We start from the raw sequence: 18,605 nt of genomic DNA, 5'->3' as shown, positions 1-18,605 counted from the left end.
TATCTGTGTACAGATCTATACCTGTGTACACTATAAACCCATTGTGCAAGTGTTGAACATAATGTGTGGAAAGGGCCAGAGGCATAACTATAGGGGGGGCAGGGGGGGCACATGCCCCGGGCGCCATCTTTTCTGGTCACGTGGGGGGCGCCGCCATGACCAAAATTTTTTAATTTTTTTTTAAATTTTTTTAAATTTTTTAAAATTTTTTTGTTAATACAAATGTTTCCTGCTCAGTGCAGCAGCGCTGCAGCAGTCAAGGGAGCACGTCGGTGCCCCCTTCCCCACGAGCGGTCCCTTCCGCGCCACCTGCGCCCCCCCATTGCTTTGCTGGCGCCTGGCAGCCAGTCAGTGGCCTGGCTTGGCGGCGGCGGCGGGCGCTTGTGAGGAAAAACCTAAGTATAATGTAGTATGTTGGGGGGGTGGGGGGGCACGGGGGGGTGCCATTTCAGTGCTTTTCCCGGGCGCCGTTTTCCCTAGTTACGCCTCTGGAAAGGGCTAATGTCAGGATAGAAACAACCAAGGGTAAATATTTGTACATTTTCTGAAGCTACTTCCTGATCTATAATGGCTAGAGATTTTGAAAGGCTGTGCATATGTGTTCCTATGTCAGTGACACTTCTCTTCCCACTAGGCATCTATGAAAGCGACGATATCAGCATTATTATGTCCGAAATGGAAAAAGCAGTCAACTATTCCCGCAAAGTACGTGTTCACAATTTCTCCATTAAATGGCTAAGGAGTGGAACTTTATTAAGTGGAATTTTGTCTAATTGCGAAACCATGATGAGGAACCAATTCACACTTTGGACAGGTAGGCTGATGTTCTAATGGCGCTTGCTGTTGCTTTCCCCCTGCTAAATGAGCAAAGAGGCACCCTTTTCAAAGTGGCGATTCTCTTTATTTAGCACAGGGAGAGCAACTGGCCCTATCCATCCCCAGCACAGCATCCCTCCAGTGCTGTTGCTGGTGTCTACCTTATGTTTCTTTTTTAGATTGTGAGCCCTTTGGGAACAGGGAGCCATTTTGTTTGTGTGTGTGTTTGTTTGATTATATCTGTGTAAACCACTTTGGGAACTTCTGTTGAAAAGCGGTATATAAATATTCGTCATGGTACACCCAAACTGGGGAAGGCAGAAGGGCAGTCCCAGGTTCCCAATGGATAGGAAGCTGGGAGTCGTGTCCTGTTGAGATGCGCTTGTGCACTTCCATCACATGTCCCCTTTACATCTAATCCCTTGGGATTGTTTTTAATGAAAGGCGGTATATAAATTTAACCATAAATAAACAAAAAACAAAAAACAATCTGTAGCCAACCCATCGCTGCTGCTGCTGCTGCTTATATACCACTTTTCAACACAAGTTCTCAAAATAGTTTACACTGAAAAATAAATGAAATGGATCTGCGTCCCAGAGGGGCTCGCAATCTAAAAAGAAACAGAAGGTAGCCACCAGCAGCAACCACTGTAGGAATACCCTGCTGGAGTTGGATAGGGACAATTCAGTCCTGGACAGCATTTTTAATGCTCCCCTTGTAAGCAAGCAAGCAGGCAAACAAAACCTAGCACATCAGTAGTAATGGTTCTGTTTTTCTTAGTTTCAGGGTTTGCGACATAGGGGAGCATTCAAAAATATGCCGGCTTGCAGGCTGCAGTGGTATTCCTTTCCGCTTCACTCTGTATCATGGGCATACCAAGTCTCGGCGTGGACACAAGATTCGGCTGAGGTGCATAAGGAGAGGGCTGTGACAGAATCTCGTCGCTGTGCATGCTGGGACAGATGGGGCTGAAGAACCCTTTGTCTGTTTCTCCGTCTGTATGAGAGACAATCACTGAGTTGCCTAGTAAGGGGAGTTAATAGGATCAGGGGGCCCATGGAGACACTCTGGAGGCCCATATTGAACCTGGGGGTTGCCAATTCCTACCATTGACGTATAATTCAAGGCTCTCTGCACCCCACACCTCTGCAAGCACATCTTGTACCAATGCAGCGCCATGAGAACCTTGGCTTTTAGTTCGTTCCTTTTGAGTTCACTGGTGATAGAAACAAATAGGTCTGCTGTTCATTCTTTCTTGGATTTGCTTGCAAGGGAAAACCTAAGCATAGCCTTTTGCTTCCAGTGTGCCTTACTGGTGGAATCCTTAAAGCAACGATCAGGAAGTCAGCTGGCTGATCAGCTGGTCCCCAAAGAAGAGCTAACTATGTTAGAGAAAAAGGAGAAGAGCAGACCACAAAAATTGCCATCTCCAAAACCAACAGCCCTCTCTCTGGCAAGAATGGTATGAGTCACTTCAGTATTCTAAGCTGAAACCTGTCTTAATTGGCTGCAGTGGGCACTGTCCAATAGATGCCTGCAGCAGCAGACATTCAATCATATATGACCATACTCTCAGTAGCAATGGAGGGATTGGGGCAGGGGGAGGGCCCATTTTAACAGCGACTGCAAGTTGTGTTTGTACAGACCTGGCCTGCAGTTAAAGAGTTATATTTGTTTTGCTCAAGAAAACATTTTGTCTGCCCATGCCTCCAGCTGGAGGAAGGGAGACAGAAGTGGTAAGGCAAACAGAAACATAATCAGACCATTGGTCCACCAAGCTCAGTATTGTCTTCTGTGACTGCCCCCCATCCTGCCTCCCTCTGCCAGGTGTGAAGCGGTCTAATGCTGTCACCACACCTACGCGAGCACACTGCCCCATCCCCGCGAGAGCCCGCACCGTTGCAGTGAGGTCGTGATTCCGTGTTGTGGCCAGGGGGGGGTGAGCAGGCCGTGCGGTCAGGGGGACCCATCAGCATGTGCTGCCAGCCCCTCCTGCCCTCCCTGTCACTATGCACCTGACCCCAATCTGCCTGGTTGGCAAAGACCGCTTGGCCCGTTTTGCTGGCCCGTTTTGCAAGCCCAACAGTTTTGCAAGGATCTGCTATTTTGGTGAGAGAACTCCTGCTCTCAGAGGTCTTGTCTGACATCTGACAAAAATGCAAGGATTCGCTCCAGGCCGTGAGGACGGGCATTTGGATAGGATAATAAGATGACACAGAAACTCTCTCTCTGCAGTGCATGACTAAAGAGGCAATTGTACCTTTCTAAAGTGGTGATTCTCTTTATGTTTAGCAGGGGGAGAGCAACTGGCCCTATCCATCCTCAGCACAGCATCCCTCCAGTGGCTGTTGCTGGTCTCTATCTTATGTTTGATTTCCCCCCATTGTGAGCCCTCTGGAGACAGAGAGCCATTTTGTTTTAGTTATTTGTTTATTTATATCAATGTAAACCGCTTTGGGAACTTTTGTTGAAAAGGGGTTTATAAATATTTATCGTATTCATACTTCTAGAACCTCAGCCATGATAGTGACAGCAGCAGCACCCTGAAAGCACTCTCGTGGCGTCCACCAAGTGCCAGAGCAGAAATTCCACCAGGTGTGTGTAAGCTCAGTTCATGGATTGAATTGTCAGGTGGCTGTGTGGTTACAAATGTTGGACTCGCAATATCAAGGGATTCTAGCGATCCAGTCAGAAAGTAAAGGGCCAGTTTTACCTTTTGCATGTAATTGACTCCTGAAGGGAGGCAGAAAGTTGCCTAGCAACTTTGGATATGTTAATCAGTTTGTGCATTCCTCTAGACTAGACCCTTCTTCTCTCCTGCAAGTCAGTGCCTCAGCTCTCTCACTTAGCATTCATTTTTAAAAGGTTGCTCTTATTTTGTGTAAGTTTGAAGTAAACTTTAATTTGCTTGATGAACGGCTATCACTTGAGATTCATCTGGATCCTTCAGAACCAGCTCTGCCAATAACCAATAGCTGTGCTTGCTACCACAAACAGTTTGAGAATGTGTTTGAATAAGAAAGAGACAAGCTCTTTCAGAACTGGCTTCCTCCTTGGAGTAGGGCTAGACTAGTAACCTCTTGGGTTCTTTTCAGTTCTAGCATTCTCTGATTATGACCAATCTCTGTCTGTGTTGAACCCTAATCAGAAGCGGGGTGGCCCTTTCATGAGGCCATGTGAGACGGCCACCTTAGGGGGCGGATGTCTGGGGCCCCAACAGAGCAGAGAGACGTCCCCCACCATCAGAGCCGCTCCAAGACCCCTCTGGCCTTTGCAAGCGTGACTTGGCAAAGGTTTCAAGAAGCACAAGAAGAGGCGGCTTCTGGCAGTCGGCTTTCCCTCCTCCCCGCACACTTCCAGAGCTTGGAAGGGTTGGTTTTGGAAGGGACTGGCATGGGGCAAGGCAACAGCTTGCACAAACACACCCCAACTGGAATTCTTCTGAGGCTCCTGGAGGCAGGGGAGGGGAGAGTCCGGGGCCTAGCAAGGTTGGAGTGGGCCCAGAGACAAGATTTTAAAATACCCCCCGCCACTGAAGCTCAGCTCATGGAGTAAAGAAATTTTAAATGAGGCTGAATAGTGGTAACAAAAAGCATAGTAAAATTTATATATATGTATATAAAATCTCCAGTGCTACAATAGAACATCATTCTAAATTATTTTTTTAAAGGTTTTGTAAATTGTGGACGATGCAAGTCATTTCATGGTACTAGAGAAAGACCTGCTGTTCTGGTAGCTCCAGATCTTGACACTCACTCCAGTTTCGGAGGATGAATCCAACTGAAGGAAGCCCAGGAGGGTGCACGGCTGGGGAGTCAGTCATGTGACTTGTCTATGGGGGCCCCCCAAGGCAGTGGGCCCCCAGACAACTGTCTCCCCTGGCCCTAGTATAGTTACGCCCCTGGGGAGAGTGTAGCTCCCAAGGTTCAGGGATGTTGCTGAAACCAAGCTTTAATCCTGGTTCCACATTACCTCTGAACCAGCCCTTTGATTCCCCATAGTTTACAAGGCTTCCCACAGTATTGTTTTGGGCCTCCCTTTCAACCCACGTCGAATCCTTCCAGTTAACGGCTACCAGTTGGTTCCAAGATGGAATCTTGTCGTTTATACCAGCCAATCAGGGCAGAACTGCAGTACTGAAAACCTTGCAAGTTGGGCTCCAAAGGTTCCAGGCAGGAGTCTCTCCCAGCCCTACCTGGCAATGCCTGGAGACCTTCTGCATTATCATCCTCCTCCTTATCATGATCTCAGATACAAATGTTTGATTTATTTATTTATTTATTTATTTATTTTTGCTTGTTGTAGCACAGCCAATAAGCAAGGTTTCGCTGGCAAACAGGAGAAGGAAATCCAAGTCAAGGAAGCAGCCAGAGGTTTCGCTCTCATTATTTTATACTGACAAAGGAAAAAATGTTGGTGAGTGTCCCAAGGAAATGGGATCTTTTCCTTACTAAACCAGCAAGTTTTAAAATATGTCTGCTTGTTGAGTTGCATACCACATATTTATATCCCTTTTCTCTGTCACTTCCCATTACTTTTTGGAACACGGAGATTAATTCTGTGTGTCAGTTCAGGTGGAAACAAGACAGGGCGAAATGTTGTAATGTGAGACAACGTTCCATTTGGAGATATTCCAAGCGGGGGGGGGGGATGCAAAAAGGACGCATACTTCAAGAACATTTGATGTTTTGTTTTTTCAATTGCTCAATAAAAATTTGATTGAGACGTGCAGTGTGAAACATATATTTGTTTTACATCACTTTGTTCATGATGCTGTTAAAGAGTCTTTAGAGTTGCAGTTGGGAGAAGCTGAGAATTCTCTGTTTCGGAATAAACTGTGCTTTAGATTCGGTATATTGAACTCTTTACAGTTTGTTTGGGAGCTCTAGGCCTCACCAGATGGCAGAAGAGCGGGAAAGGAAAGACCAGAATGGATCGCAAAGGACTTGCCGTCTCCCGTGCTCAGATCTGGTGGCTGAGATCGAGGAGCAATGCAGAAAATTGAATTAGTGGCCAGAGTGGGTGGGCTGTAGGTAGCAAAGGCAAGTGAACGTGCAGTCATTTGAGGCAGTGTCACCAGAAAGCCAAATCTTGAGGAGAAATCAAAGATGGCTGTAGAGCCAGCCTGCAACAGACGTGGAACCAGCTGGAGAGAGTGTGGGGAGGCCAGGAGGGGAGGGACCTCTCACTGGAGACAGTCCCTGCCCAAGTAAGCAAGAGGATGACCAGCTCATCTCAGTCTCCTTCAGATGCCAGCTATCGCCAGGAGGGAATGACCTCTCCTCTAGCTAAACAGATCAGGACTGGAGCAGGTAGACTGGCACAGAGACCCCCCACCTAAAAGACGATGGGGCTGGTCTCATGCACAGCCGAGCCTGGGCAGCACTTGGGCAGCAAACCCACTGCAGAGCCCAGCCTCTTAAACAAGGCTAAGGAAGCGTGTGTTCCCTTAGCCTTTCCCCCTTGATTGTGTGCAATGCCAGCTGCTTTTAGCCGGCGCTGTAACAGTGACAGGTGAACGTTATGAAAAGGAAAGAGATTGATGTATGTGGAACTAGGTAGGAGGGGTGGAGCAGCCGTCAGGAACAATAATACAGTCACACAGGGGAAGGTATAAATAGAGGGAACAGCTACTAGGAAGTGCTTGTTAGAGCGTGGAGTAGGAGCAAGGAGGGGTTTGAAGCTGACTTCTCTAATAAAGGGCTTCAGTATATATCCCTGCTTGATCCTTGAAACCCCACTTGAAACACTAATGGCATTTGGGGCGAAATGGGTGTCGTGTTGGAAGTTCTGCTGCACAGAGGAACAACATTTGCACTGGGTTGCTTATCCCAATGTGAGGGACAATTGGTCCACTTGCCTTGGCAACAGGGACACGTTCCCTCCCCTTCACCAGCTCCAAAGAGCAGTGAACTGGTTGACGGGGAACAGGGGTTGTGAACAGGGGCAGGAAAAGACCCCCAAAGACTGGAAGTCTGGAACTTTCTCACGAACATTCTCTCCATGAAAATCAAACCTCCCAGAAAAGTGGCACAGCATTCTAGATCACCAAAGTGTCAATAAGATAATTTTGAAGGGAAACCCATTAAAAATTATATAGTAATACTCTGACGGGCCTTTTTCTGGTGTTAAAACAGACAACTCCTCCCCAGAAAAATATACAATACTGTTGCTTCTATTTCTAGGTGCTGTTTACAAAAAATATTCAAACCCCAAGTGCGTGAAGAAGTCAATTCCTAATGTCACTTTGCCAAAGGAACAAGACACGTGCTCAAGCAAGGAGGTATGGCATAATTCACAACTGATTGCTTTAACAGGTATTGCTATTAATTGCCTATAAACATCTGAGGCTTAAAATCATTAGCAGCCTTAAAAAGAACCCTAAAGACACAATTTTTTAAGCCTGACTTTCAGTGACTTTTAAATTGTTTAACTTCTAGTTGTGCTAATGGGTTATTTCCCCCCCTGTATTTTATTCACTTGAACCACCCAGACCTATTTGGGTTAGGCAGTATAAAAATTTAATAAACAATAATCACATGACAGCATTAATATTTCTTTGGCTGCTGCATGCCAAATACACAGGCTTAACTCAACCACCTGTTCTCCTTTTCCTCAAAAGTGGTTGAGCAGATTTAGTATAAAGAAACTGAAGTTAGAGCTGCCCAGCCTCATTTTTGGACCCGAGTGTGTACACCAGAAGAAAATGGTGGACTGTTTGCGCAAGAAAGTGTCTGCAAAATACTGTGACGTCTTTCCTAGTGTGGAAATGAATGTAAGTGCTGCATTTTTCCTTCCTGTCGTAGCATGAAATGCCCTTCCAGTCATCTCTGCCAATTTATCTAGGCTTCTGCTCTGAGGATTGTGTCTTCCACTGCACTTTTCCTCAAGTTGTTCTCTGAGGTCATCACGTGAGGGGCATCCCCATGGGATGCAGCTATGGCTCAGAGGCAGAGCATCTGCTTGGCATGCAGAAGGTCCCAGGTTCAATCCCTGGCAGTGTCTCTGGGGAGGGCTGGGAAAGACCCCTGCCTGCAACCGCTTGGAGAGCTGCTGCCAGTCAGTGTAGACAGTTCTGAGCTAGATGGACCAAGGGTCTGACTCAATAGATGGTAACTTCCTATGTTCCTATGTAAGAGCATGGAGCAAAGCACTGACTTGAAAAAAAATGAAAAGTCGCTTTGAGACGTTGTTGCTTGGAGGGGAATGAACTGGCAAGCTCTTTTGATTGTACTGATATCTAGTACCCTGTGACGGGGGAAAGCTCCTAAGGAGTAATGTGCTGTGGGGGTGGGAGGGAGGGAAGGAAGCTGCCAATGGGTGAAGCATTAAGAACTCCCTTTCTTCCAGTCACCCTTCCATTCAGAATCATAGTCGCACCCAGAGCCCGCTTTTGCTTTTCATTTATATATGCCTCTGGATCTATATGGCAAGCCTTTATTACACACACGTGTGTGTAAGGTGTCCCCTGCCAATGGAGCTAAGAGGCACCTTTTAAAGTGGTGGTTCTCTTTATTGAGCAGGGGGAGAGCAACTGGCCCTGTCCGGCCCCAGCACAGTATCCTTCCAGTGGTGGTTGCTGGTGTCTGCCTTATTAGTCCTTTATGATTGAGCCCTATGGGAACAGGAGGCCATCTTTATTTAATATTTATTTTTCTTTGTAAACCACTTTGAGTCGTTTCCTTGGCAAAGTGGGGTATAAATATTCATAGTAGTGGTCAGTATTATACAGTATTATACAGCAGTGGTCATAGTAGCACTGTATTTACCCGAATCCAAGGCTTGTCCCCCCCCCCCCCCCAGCTAAAGTTTTTGATATTAGAAATTGGGAGGTCATCTAAATTCAGAGTCCTGTTCCTTTGGTGTAAATGCAGGTATAACCTGTATTTAAACTCTGCTTTTTAAGGGGGGCATCTTAAATCCAGAGTCGTCTTCAATTTGGGTTCTTATGAGTAATAGTTGACCCCTGAGTCACACCAGCTGCCCTTGCCACCAGATCTCAGCCATGGCTCTTCAGGGACTCGCGAAAGGGTGCTTCCCAGTCCTGTGGCCTGAAATACATAACTGAGAATCATACTTCGGAACTTTCTGTACCCAAAGCATGATGCTCCGTCACTGAGCGATGGTCCCTCCAGTTCACACACCCCTGTTAGGCGCTTGACTCTCATAAGGAATAGCATACGGGCTTTTATTAGGAATACTTAAAAACTTGAGATGCTGGGAAAGTTCGCTAAGCCTGGGCCAGAAATGAGCTTTGAGGTGCTCATAATACTCGCCTCAAAGAAGAGGCAAGCACCGTGAGAACTAGCATCTTTCTCTGGCTAGGATTAAAATCTGAGCCAGAGCAGAATTCCATCTTTACCATCTTCCCATCCCTGCAGCTTCGCCCTGACCCCCTCCTCCAAATCACCTCCCTCCTTCCCTTTCCACAAAATTGAAGTAGTCCAGAACTGCAGCGGTAGCCGCACTCTGACCATGGTAAAAGGGAAGGAGACTCATCTGATCTCTCCTTTCTGGGGCATTCATTACGAGCACTAAGAAGAAAAGCCCCGATGGCCATCAGGAAATGCATGCCACTGCAGTCGTCCTTAAAAACCAATTATTTCCCCCAAGTCTCCAGGGCTTTTCTTCCTAACACTCCTCCTCATGGAAATTCTGTGTGGCCTTATAACAGCATCTATTAAGGGCACTCTGCAACCTGTATTTTAGGGTATTGTAAAACACCTTCAAGTCCAGCCAAAAGTTTTAGAAGAGTACATTGAGCAGATGGAAAAAGTTTTGAGATGCTACATTCAACGGGTACAGTGGCTTCTGTCGGGTAAGTGCTGCACCTAAAATTAGGAAGTTCTACATGCAATTTTATTAGGCATCAATCAATCAAATCTTAAAGCTCTTGCCAGCATTGTGAAAGCCAGTATGGTGTAATGGTTAGAGTGTCGGACTAGGGGTCAGGAGATCCGGGTTCAAGTCCTCACTCAGCTCGCTGGGTATTGCTGCAACAGCCACCATTTTCCTGTCTAGCCTAACTCCCAGGGTTGTTATGAAGGTAACTCTTCATAGGGGATGGGGCTGTCGTTCAGTTAGAGCATCTGCCTTGCATGCAAAATGTTGCCAGTTCAGTCCCTGGCAACATCCCCAGGTGTAGCTGGGAAAGACTCCTGCCTGTCATCTTGGGGAGCTGTTGCCAGCCAGAATAGGCAATCCTGAGCTAAATGGACCAATCATCTCACTTGGTCCAGGACAGATTCCTATGTTCCTATCTTAAGGTAAGATGGGTAGTAGGAAAGTTGTCTCTGTCCTCTTGAATTCCGTGGAGGTAGGGCAGGGTAAAAATGGAAAGAAATACTCATTAGGTTCATTAGGACAAACATCCTACCCAAGTTGGGCAGCTGTGCATGCACCCATTTTATGATCACGTGCTTGTAAGAAGCAAAATAGGAGGCGTAGGAAGTGATTGTCCGCAAAGCTTGTGCTGCGTCGGTTGGCCTTTCCTCCGCCCTCATTAAAAGCCAGGGTACAGCTACGGAGCAGGATAGAGCCCTCCTTCCCAGCAGGAGCCTCTCCGGCAATCACTTCCCTCACCTCCTACCTTGCTTTTTACCAGTGCACAATCACACAACAGGAGCACACACGGCTCCCGAACTTGGGTAGGCAAGTTGTCATCCCATCCTGGGAATGTTTTTTCTTTGTTTCCCCCCCAAGCGACAATGAAGCCAGCTGGGAAATGACCTCCAGAGGGCCGCATGGGTCCTCCCGGGATGTCACGCGACACGCAGGGGATGTGGCTGGGGCACAAGGGGCCCCTTGGGAAAGGGCAAGCGGTAAGCACGAGCCTCTGCTGCCTCCCTAGCTCAGTGCCTCTCGTTCTCTCTTTTCTCCATAGGGAGCCGTCGCTTGTTTGGGGTCATTTTGGAAGCCAATGTTTGCATCCTGATTGATACATCCGGTTCCATGGAGCCTTCTTTGGAACAAGTCACTCAGGAGCTCACCTCCCTTATCTGGGAACAGCTGCGGAAGAACAGTACCAAGTAAGAAAGATGCCCTAGAACAGTGGTGGGCAAACCCTCCAGCTGTTGTGGAGTTGCAGCTCCCAATACATTGTGAAATGGTGCTTGGCCCCCTTGGTGCTGTGTGCCAGTGACGGCGGGGTCACTGGCTCACAGGACCAGCAGGACAGTGCCCAGGCCTAAGCACCAAGTAGTCAGGAAGCCACCCATAGGGTTGATGGGAGCAGCCACTGGTTCCCGGGCCTTGCAACAAAGGGCACTGCTCAACACAATTTGCACACACTCGTTGTTGGAAGGAAGCTTAGAAGTCTGGTCCAGAATCCAACAAGCCCTAGGTTGGGGGTCAGAAAAGAGCTGTGTGAGTGCATGTCCCCTCCCTTACGTGCTCAGTGGGGTTCAGGGCTTCCTGGTTCGGATAGTCTACCTTTCTACAAACCAGCTTATCAGTCTGCAATTCTGGAGATGAGAGGACACACCTGATGTACAAAATGCATGCCTAGGGCACAGGTGTGACTAGTTTGGGGGAGCAAACCTGGTTATTATGGGGAGGAAAGCTGGTCTTCTGTTAGTGAGCCTAAATCGCCCCTTTGCTAAGCAGGGTTCACCTTGGTCTGCATTTGGATGGGAGATTACAAGTCAGCACTGTAAGATATTCGCCTTAGAGGATGGGGTTGTAGCTCAATGGCAGAGCATCTGCTTGGCCTGTAGTTCACTCCCTGGCAGCATCTCCAGGTAGGGCTGGGAGAGAAGGCTCCTGCCTGCCTGAAACCTGGGAGGTCCACTGCCAGGCAGCGTAGGCAGTGCTGAGCTAGATGGACCAAGGGTCTGACTCGGTCTAAGGTCTATGGTCCTCCGAGCACGGATTTGGCTAGACATTAAATACTTCTAGAGGTAAGATAATTCATGTTGTGGACTTATTTAACTTATTAACGGACCTGGATAGGCCTGACCTGACAAGCAGCAAATCTGTCTACAACTTTCTTCAGATCAAGGGACATCAACAACTTCTTTTCAATACCCATGAGAACCAAATTCCTTAACTGATCATTTGTCACTCAGAAGAACAGCCCTGCTGGATCTGGATCCGGCCCAAGGAGGCCCATCCAGCCCAGCCTCCTGTTCCACACAGTGGCCCACCAGGTGCCTCTGGGGAGCCCCCAGGCAAGGGCTGAGAGGGGCAGGCCCTCCCTCCTGCTGCTGCTCCCCCCCTGCGACTGGTGTTGAGAGAGCCAGCTTGCCTCTGAGGCTGGAGGTAGGCATTCGTCAGAGGAAGGCCCTCCCACATGTAGCACTTGATGCAAGAATACTCACACCAATTACAAAGGATTGGGGTCATCCATGGGAGGCAAGTTGGTATTTCTTTATTTTTAAATTGGCATCTGCTGCCGACTATCCCTCTTGGACTTCTGCTCTTCTTCATAGTGTTTGATTGCTGTTGGCAAGAGTCACATTTTCAGACTTGTGGATGGGGAAGTGGGAAATATTTCAGGAGGAGCACTCACTACCCCTTGGAGTCACACCTCTGAGTGCATCTTTCCTGGCTGCTTGGAATTATTTCTTGGGCATCCATCCTTGGCCCTCCAGCTGTTGTCGGACAACAACTCCCATCATTCCCAACTCCCATCATTCCCAGGGGGGCCAAGCACCACTGGCCAAGCACCAGGGGGCCCCCTCAGATCCCAGCACCATCGCAGAAGGCACAAACAGAGCACTGGGAAGCATCATGCTTCCTGGCATTCTCCCCAAAGAGCTCGGGGGGTGGGGAGCGCTGGGGAAAAGGCACCGCTCCGAGCTCCATATATGCCTGCCCAGGTGGCACTGAGTTTCAACAGGGCTCTGTGACTCTTAAATGGGCTTCCCAGCTCTGGGGAAAGTGCGGCAGTGGGAAACGGCTCTCTCATGGGAGTGACCCCCATTTGAAAAACAGTGAAGATCCCTGCTACAGACCTGAGCAGCCACCGCCTGGTTGCTCCACAGAGCCTCTCCTTTTGAGCCAATGGACTTAGGAATGTGCAAAGTGCTGTGAGTTATAGCTAAGTAATGTCCTTGAGCAAGGGAACTTTGCATCACTGGTATATGCTGAGCTATAATGTTGGCTGTACATGCTGGCTGTAAACTGCTTGATCTCAGCTGTGTGGCAATATTCTAATTGCAGTAGATTGCGGTAGATTGCAAACATAAGAAGAACATAAGAACAGCCCTGCTGGATCAGGCCGCCCAAGGAGGCCCATCTAGTCCAGCCTCCTGTTTCACACAGTGGCCCACCAGATGCTGCTGGGGAGCCCACAGGCAAGTGGTGAGGGCATGCCCTCTCTCCTGCTGCTGTTACTCCCCTGCAACTGGTACTCAGAGGCATCCTGCCTTTGAGGCTGGAGGTGGCCCACAGCCCTGCGACTGGATAAGAACATAAGAACAGCCCAACATAAGAACAGATTGCGGTAGATTGCGGTAGATCGATATAGATTGAATTTTTTATACCGCCCCATATAAAAAAGTACCTGTGTGGTTCACAGTCTAAATGCCATTAAAACATAGACACAATTAAAAGAATTTAAAAATACAAATAAAAACTCTAAAACCCAAAGCTTTAAACTAAAACTAAAACTAAAAGCCTGGCTAAACAGGTATGTTTTCAGGTCCTTTTGAAAAAACATTCAGAGAAGGGGAAACACTAATTTCGTTCGGAAGCACGTTCCAGAGTCCTGGAGCAACTCTAGAAAAGGCCCAGCTTCAAGTCGCCAGCAACCGAGCCGGTGGCAACCGGACCTCCTCAGATGATCTTAACAGGCAGTGGGGTTGATGAAGAAGCCTCTGAGTACCAGTTGCAGGGGAGTAATGGCAGGAGAGAGGGCAGGCCCTCAACTCCTGCCTGTGGCTTCCAGCGGCCTCTGGTGGGCCACTGTGCGAAACAGGATGCTGGACTAGATGGGCCTCCTTGTAGGGCCTGATCCAGCAGGGCTGTTCTTATGTTCTTAAGGCGCTCTCTTAAATGCCTCGGACCCAAGCCGTTCAGGGCTTTATAGGTAATTACCAGCACTTCGTATTTCGCCCAGAAACAAATTGAAAGCCAGTGAAGTTCTTTTAAAATGGGTGTCATCTGATCTCTTTGGGCAACCCCAGAGACCAACCTGGCTGCTGCATTCTGTACTAACTGGAGTATCCGAACTACGTACAAAGGCAGCCCCACGTAGAGCGCGTTGCAGTCAGTAGTCAAGTCTGGATGTTACTAGCACATGCACCACTGTTTTAAGGTTGTTTATCTCCAGAAATGGACGTAGCTGGCGAATCGGCTGAAGCTAATAGAAAGCACTCCTGCTGTGACACAGAGGCATCATTCTTTTTAGGTTCAACCTGATCAGCTTTGCAGAAGATGTTGATATGTGGCAGGAGTGCCTTGTGGATGCCACAGATGAATCCTGCCATGATGCTGTGCAGTGGGTGTCCACCTTTCAAGCTCACGGGAATACAACCATCCTTAAGGCTTTACGGGTGAGTAGGACAGAAGCATACGTACATACAGGGCTTGACAAGTGTCCAAAGGGCCTGGGACAAACTTGAGGCTGACCCACCAGACCCTCGCCCCCTAGGACTGTGGATAGAGGCCTGCAGGTCACAGTAGAGGTCTATCTGGCAACCTCTGGCAGGGGTCATCCCATGAAACTCCTTGCCAGGAAATTTAGGACCAACTAAAGGAAGTGCTTTTTCACACAGAGCATAATTAATCTGTGGAAGACTCTGCCATAGAATTTGGAGATGGCCACTAGTTTGGTGGACTTTAAGCAGGGCTTGGACAAATTCATGGAGGACAGGTCTATCAATGGCTACTAGTCTGATGACTAAAGGCTACCTCCAGCCTCGGGAAAGATGCCTCTAAATGCCAATTGCAGGGGATCAACCGCAGGAGAGGGGGCCTGCCTTCATCTCTTCCGTGTGGGCTCCCCAGAGGCATCTGGTGGGCCACTGTGTAGAACAGGATGCTGGACTAGATGGGCCTCCTTGCAGGGCCTGATCCAGCAGGGCTCTTCTTAGTCTCGGGGCAGGGGAATAGCTAAAGAGGAAGCCTCATGTCAATTTTGTACTGGGCTGAAAAAATCCAATGGCAGGGCCAGAATCCAGGGTTCAGTGTTGCCGGATCCCTGACAAGCACCTCTGTGCCTTCGTGTGCTGGTGGTGGGATTACTCCCTTGTGTCCAGGGCTGGCCGTAAGGGTGAGTGAGCTGGGCCATCGCCCAGGGCGCTGAGCTGACCTTGGCGGCTTTACTGGGCGTGCTGGCTGCAGGGAGCCCGGCGGGGAGAGAGAAGCAGCTGCAGGAGGCTTGTGAGACTTCAGTCAGACTGCAGAACGGGAACAGGGAAGCATCGGCAGCAAAGGAGCAAATGGTGGCGAAGGAGCTCCGCACGAGCTGGCAGCAACTCTCCAAGGCTCCCGGCAGGCGTCTCAGTTCCCAGCCCTCCCTGGAGATGCTGCCAGGGAGCGGACCTGGGGCCTCCTGCCTGCAGCCAAGCCGATGCTTGGTCCCTCTCCTCACACTCCTTGCAAAGTCTGCAAGAAGCGTGAGGAGAGGAGAGGAGGCTGCTGGGCCCCCCCCCACCCCACTCATCCTTTGCCACTTTCAAAGCTTTGGTCAAGTTTGAGAGGGGCTGCCCCCCCCCCACGGATGGGGCAAGGCAGCCACGACCCCTTGCCTTGGCACAGCCACCCCTGGAAGTCCGACCGTCCTCTCCGCCCGTTCAGGGACTCCTCCGCCACCGCCGTCCTACCTCCTCATAGGTGTGGACCAGACCTCCCTTGACCGAGGAGGGCCGCTTTGCCCGTTCCACCATCCCTTCGGGAGGGAACTGGCCCGAAAAGGTTGGCGGCTGCTTCATGGGTTCGGCCGCCTTCTGTTCTGCTTTTTCAGAGAGCTTTTGGTCTTCAAGGGGTCGAGGCTCTGTACGTTCTGACCGACGGGAAACCAGACACCAGCTGCCGTTTGGTTCTCAAAGAAATCGAAATGCTTCTGAAGGAGCACGCGGTCCGAATCCACACTGTTTCATTTAACTGCTCAGACAGGTAGGCATTGCTTTGCGAAGAGAGGGGCCTTCAATATCGTTTTAATATCGTTTTAAAATGTTTTAAAATGTAAATTGTTGTAATGTTTTTAACTTTTACTATATCACTTATTTTGTTTTAACTACTGTTTTAAGGGGGCTTTTTGGTCATTTATTTTCACTAATGTTTTAACTTTTTGTTTGTTTGCTTCTTGTAAACCGCCCAGAGACGTGAGTTTGGGGAGGTATTAAAATGTGTTAATTAAATATAAATAAATAAATAAACGAATAAATGAATGAATGAATGAATGAATGAATAAATAAATAAATTTTATGCTATTTACACACAGTCTACCAGATGTTATTGACTGGAATTGGTACTTTAATTATTGGGCCCTTTCCAAGGGTCTAGGATAACCAAAGAAAAATTAAAGATAGCGCCGTCGTATTCACGCTGTCCTGAGTAGTGTGGCCTTCTGTAGCTGATCTGTTGTAATTTTATCGATGCCCAAGGTGTTGAGATGATGTTCAAGTTCTTTTGGTACTACACCAAGGGCACCAATAACTATTGGCACCACTATTGTTTTCTTTTTCAATCTGAAGGTCCTTGTATGTAATAGTTTTATTACTACTCCTACTTCTTCATCACCTTCATCATCAGATGGACAAATGCACTGCACAGTTGCCAGTTCTAACATGATGCCATAGTTGGTTCTTTGCACAATGGGTTTTGCATCACAGGCCCATGTTGAAAGATGGGTGGTAAATCTCTGTCTCCACTTCATAGCAACCGGACTCCTACTTATTCCTAAAAGAGATCTGACAATAACTTCGGAGAACAACTCAAAGTGCTTTCTCTTTTTTTACTTTTACAGAGAAGCAATAGACTTTCTGAAGAAACTGGCCTGCCAGACAGGTGGACGCTACCATCAGTGCCACGGGGCTGTGGATGGCCAATTGGCAGCACATAGGATGCTAACAGAAGGCTTCAGCGATAAGGATGTAGGTTCAACTGGCATTGTCTCTGCTGTTGCACCCTATTCCCCATCATTCTATATATGTTCCTCCTCACAGCGAATATGGGCCAGATTCCTTTTAGAAAAAGTAAAGGTAAAGTTGTGCCACTGAGTCAGTGTCGACTCCTGGCACCCACAGAGCCCTGTGGTTGTCTTGGGTAGAATCCAGGAGGGGTTGACCATGGCCTCCTCCAGCACAGTATGAGATGAGGACTTTCAGCATCTTTCGATATCGCTGCTGCCCGATAGAGGTGTTTCCCATAGTCTGGGGAACATACCAGCGGGGATTCGAACCGGCAACCTCTGGCTCCCTAGGCAAGTTACTTCCCCGCTGTGCCATTAGGTGGCTGCCTTCTAGAAAAGACTAGGCTTATTCACACAACCATATGGGAGGTGGGCTGGAGGGCATGAGAGCTTCTATCCTATCTCCTCCACACAATCAGATCCTCTGTTTGGGTTTGCGAAACATCAGAACAGACCATCAAGGCAGTTGCAGCATCCATTGTTCAAAGCGGGAGCTTTAAGCCCTGCTTAAAGGAAGGTCCTCTGACAGCCCCTCTGCCTTCCCAGCATGCTTTGCACTGCCAGCAGAAGAGAAAAGCCTCACGACCGCAGCAGCTGCCCTCGGAGGAGGAGCAGAAGGCAGACCCAGCCCTGCTGAAGCTACGGCATAGACGGGATCCTAGAGTGTGCTTTGCAGAGGGGCACCTCCATGTCCGGCAGCCCCTGTAGCCACAGCTCTCTAGTGTTCTCAGGCTTGTTTCCAGAGCAGAAAAGGTGAGTCCACATGGCCAGAAGTACAAGGTAGGAGGAGGGGTCTCTTCTTCTCCTACCTTGTTTAAGAGCAGAGTAGAGAATCTGGGTTCCCCTGGTTTGAGAAACCTTCGGCTGGCGGGATTTTTGTGGGTCCACACAAGCACGGTGGACTCACAAAATGTGGGCAGCCCAGCTCTTAACCTTCTGTTGACGACTGTGTGAACCAACCCCCACTGCCTTCTTGGAGTAGGCCAAACCCTCCCAATTGCTTTCCAGGTGAGGTTTCTCCTCCTGGCCAAGACCAGGTGGCAGGAAAGGTGGGGGTGGGGAGAGAGGTCAGGAGCAGGCCAGCTGCAACCTGCAGGAGAGATGACCCTGCGCGCCTTCCTGCACACATGGTGGTCCCACACCCAGCCAGTTCCTGGCCAGGAAGGAAGCTCAGGGGTTGGCCTGGCTCCTGGGAGGCTGGAGGGTCTTCTCCCTTCCTAGCTGCATCGACCCCTCCTGCTTGCTCTGGGGCAGAGGAGAGGAGTGGGCCCGTGAGGCTCATTGAAGCAGCTGGGGCTGTTTAAAGTAGTGAGTGCAAGTTATAGGACTACGATGCACGATGGCTGTATTGTTGCTGACCCTCTGCTGCAAAGTTCCGGTCTGGTGGACGCGGGAGTGGAAGGAGGAGCAGGAAATCCACTTGCAGAGGAGCACCTGCCGCCCCTCGGAGTCACCCTGCTCCCTGCTCTTATCCTGCTCCCACCCGGGCATCGTCTGTCTTGCCAGGCTGCAGCCTGTGAGCCGAGAGGAATGTGGCAGCTTCCACAATAGCCAGCATGGAATGTTCTGTACCTCCTTGACAGCTGGACAAGACAGAGCTGCTGTGGGTTCCTGACACAGTTCCTTCCTCTGGTTTTGCTGGAAGGGGTGCTTCATTTGCATGAGAGTGAGCCAGTTCAGGAGGAGAAAGCAGATGCCCTTGCAGGCAGT

At 49.0% G+C, this 18,605-nt stretch overlaps 1 protein-coding gene across 8 annotated transcripts in view; it reads left to right on the top strand.

The window, feature by feature from the left end:
* VWA3A (von Willebrand factor A domain containing 3A) overlaps nucleotides 1-18,605 on the top strand; it is a 51,963-nt gene that overhangs the window by 29,233 nt on the left and 4,125 nt on the right. For 4 of the 8 annotated variants that reach the window (XM_053276724.1, XM_053276721.1, XM_053276722.1 and 1 more), the window contains 12 exons: nucleotides 635-705; nucleotides 1,598-1,726; nucleotides 2,121-2,279; nucleotides 3,328-3,412; nucleotides 5,123-5,233; nucleotides 7,003-7,100; nucleotides 7,440-7,592; nucleotides 9,527-9,635; nucleotides 10,701-10,845; nucleotides 14,169-14,313; nucleotides 15,726-15,877; nucleotides 16,731-16,857. In XM_053276724.1, the coding sequence (XP_053132699.1) occupies nucleotides 635-705; nucleotides 1,598-1,726; nucleotides 2,121-2,279; nucleotides 3,328-3,412; nucleotides 5,123-5,233; nucleotides 7,003-7,100; nucleotides 7,440-7,592; nucleotides 9,527-9,635; nucleotides 10,701-10,845; nucleotides 14,169-14,313; nucleotides 15,726-15,877; nucleotides 16,731-16,857 (1,484 nt within the window). Of the gene's footprint in view, nucleotides 1-634; nucleotides 706-1,597; nucleotides 1,727-2,120; nucleotides 2,280-3,327; nucleotides 3,413-5,122; nucleotides 5,234-7,002; nucleotides 7,101-7,439; nucleotides 7,593-9,526; nucleotides 9,636-10,700; nucleotides 10,846-14,168; nucleotides 14,314-15,725; nucleotides 15,878-16,730; nucleotides 16,858-17,441; nucleotides 17,649-18,605 lie in introns of all 8 variants that reach the window. The other 4 variants (XM_053276725.1, XM_053276726.1, XR_008312040.1 and 1 more) reach the window with 3 other exon arrangements.

The sequence above is a fragment of the Hemicordylus capensis genome, chromosome 13 (assembly GCF_027244095.1).
Source record: "Hemicordylus capensis ecotype Gifberg chromosome 13, rHemCap1.1.pri, whole genome shotgun sequence".
Taxonomy (NCBI): domain Eukaryota; kingdom Metazoa; phylum Chordata; class Lepidosauria; order Squamata; family Cordylidae; genus Hemicordylus; species Hemicordylus capensis.
This window is presented reverse-complemented; position numbering and strand designations above follow the sequence as displayed.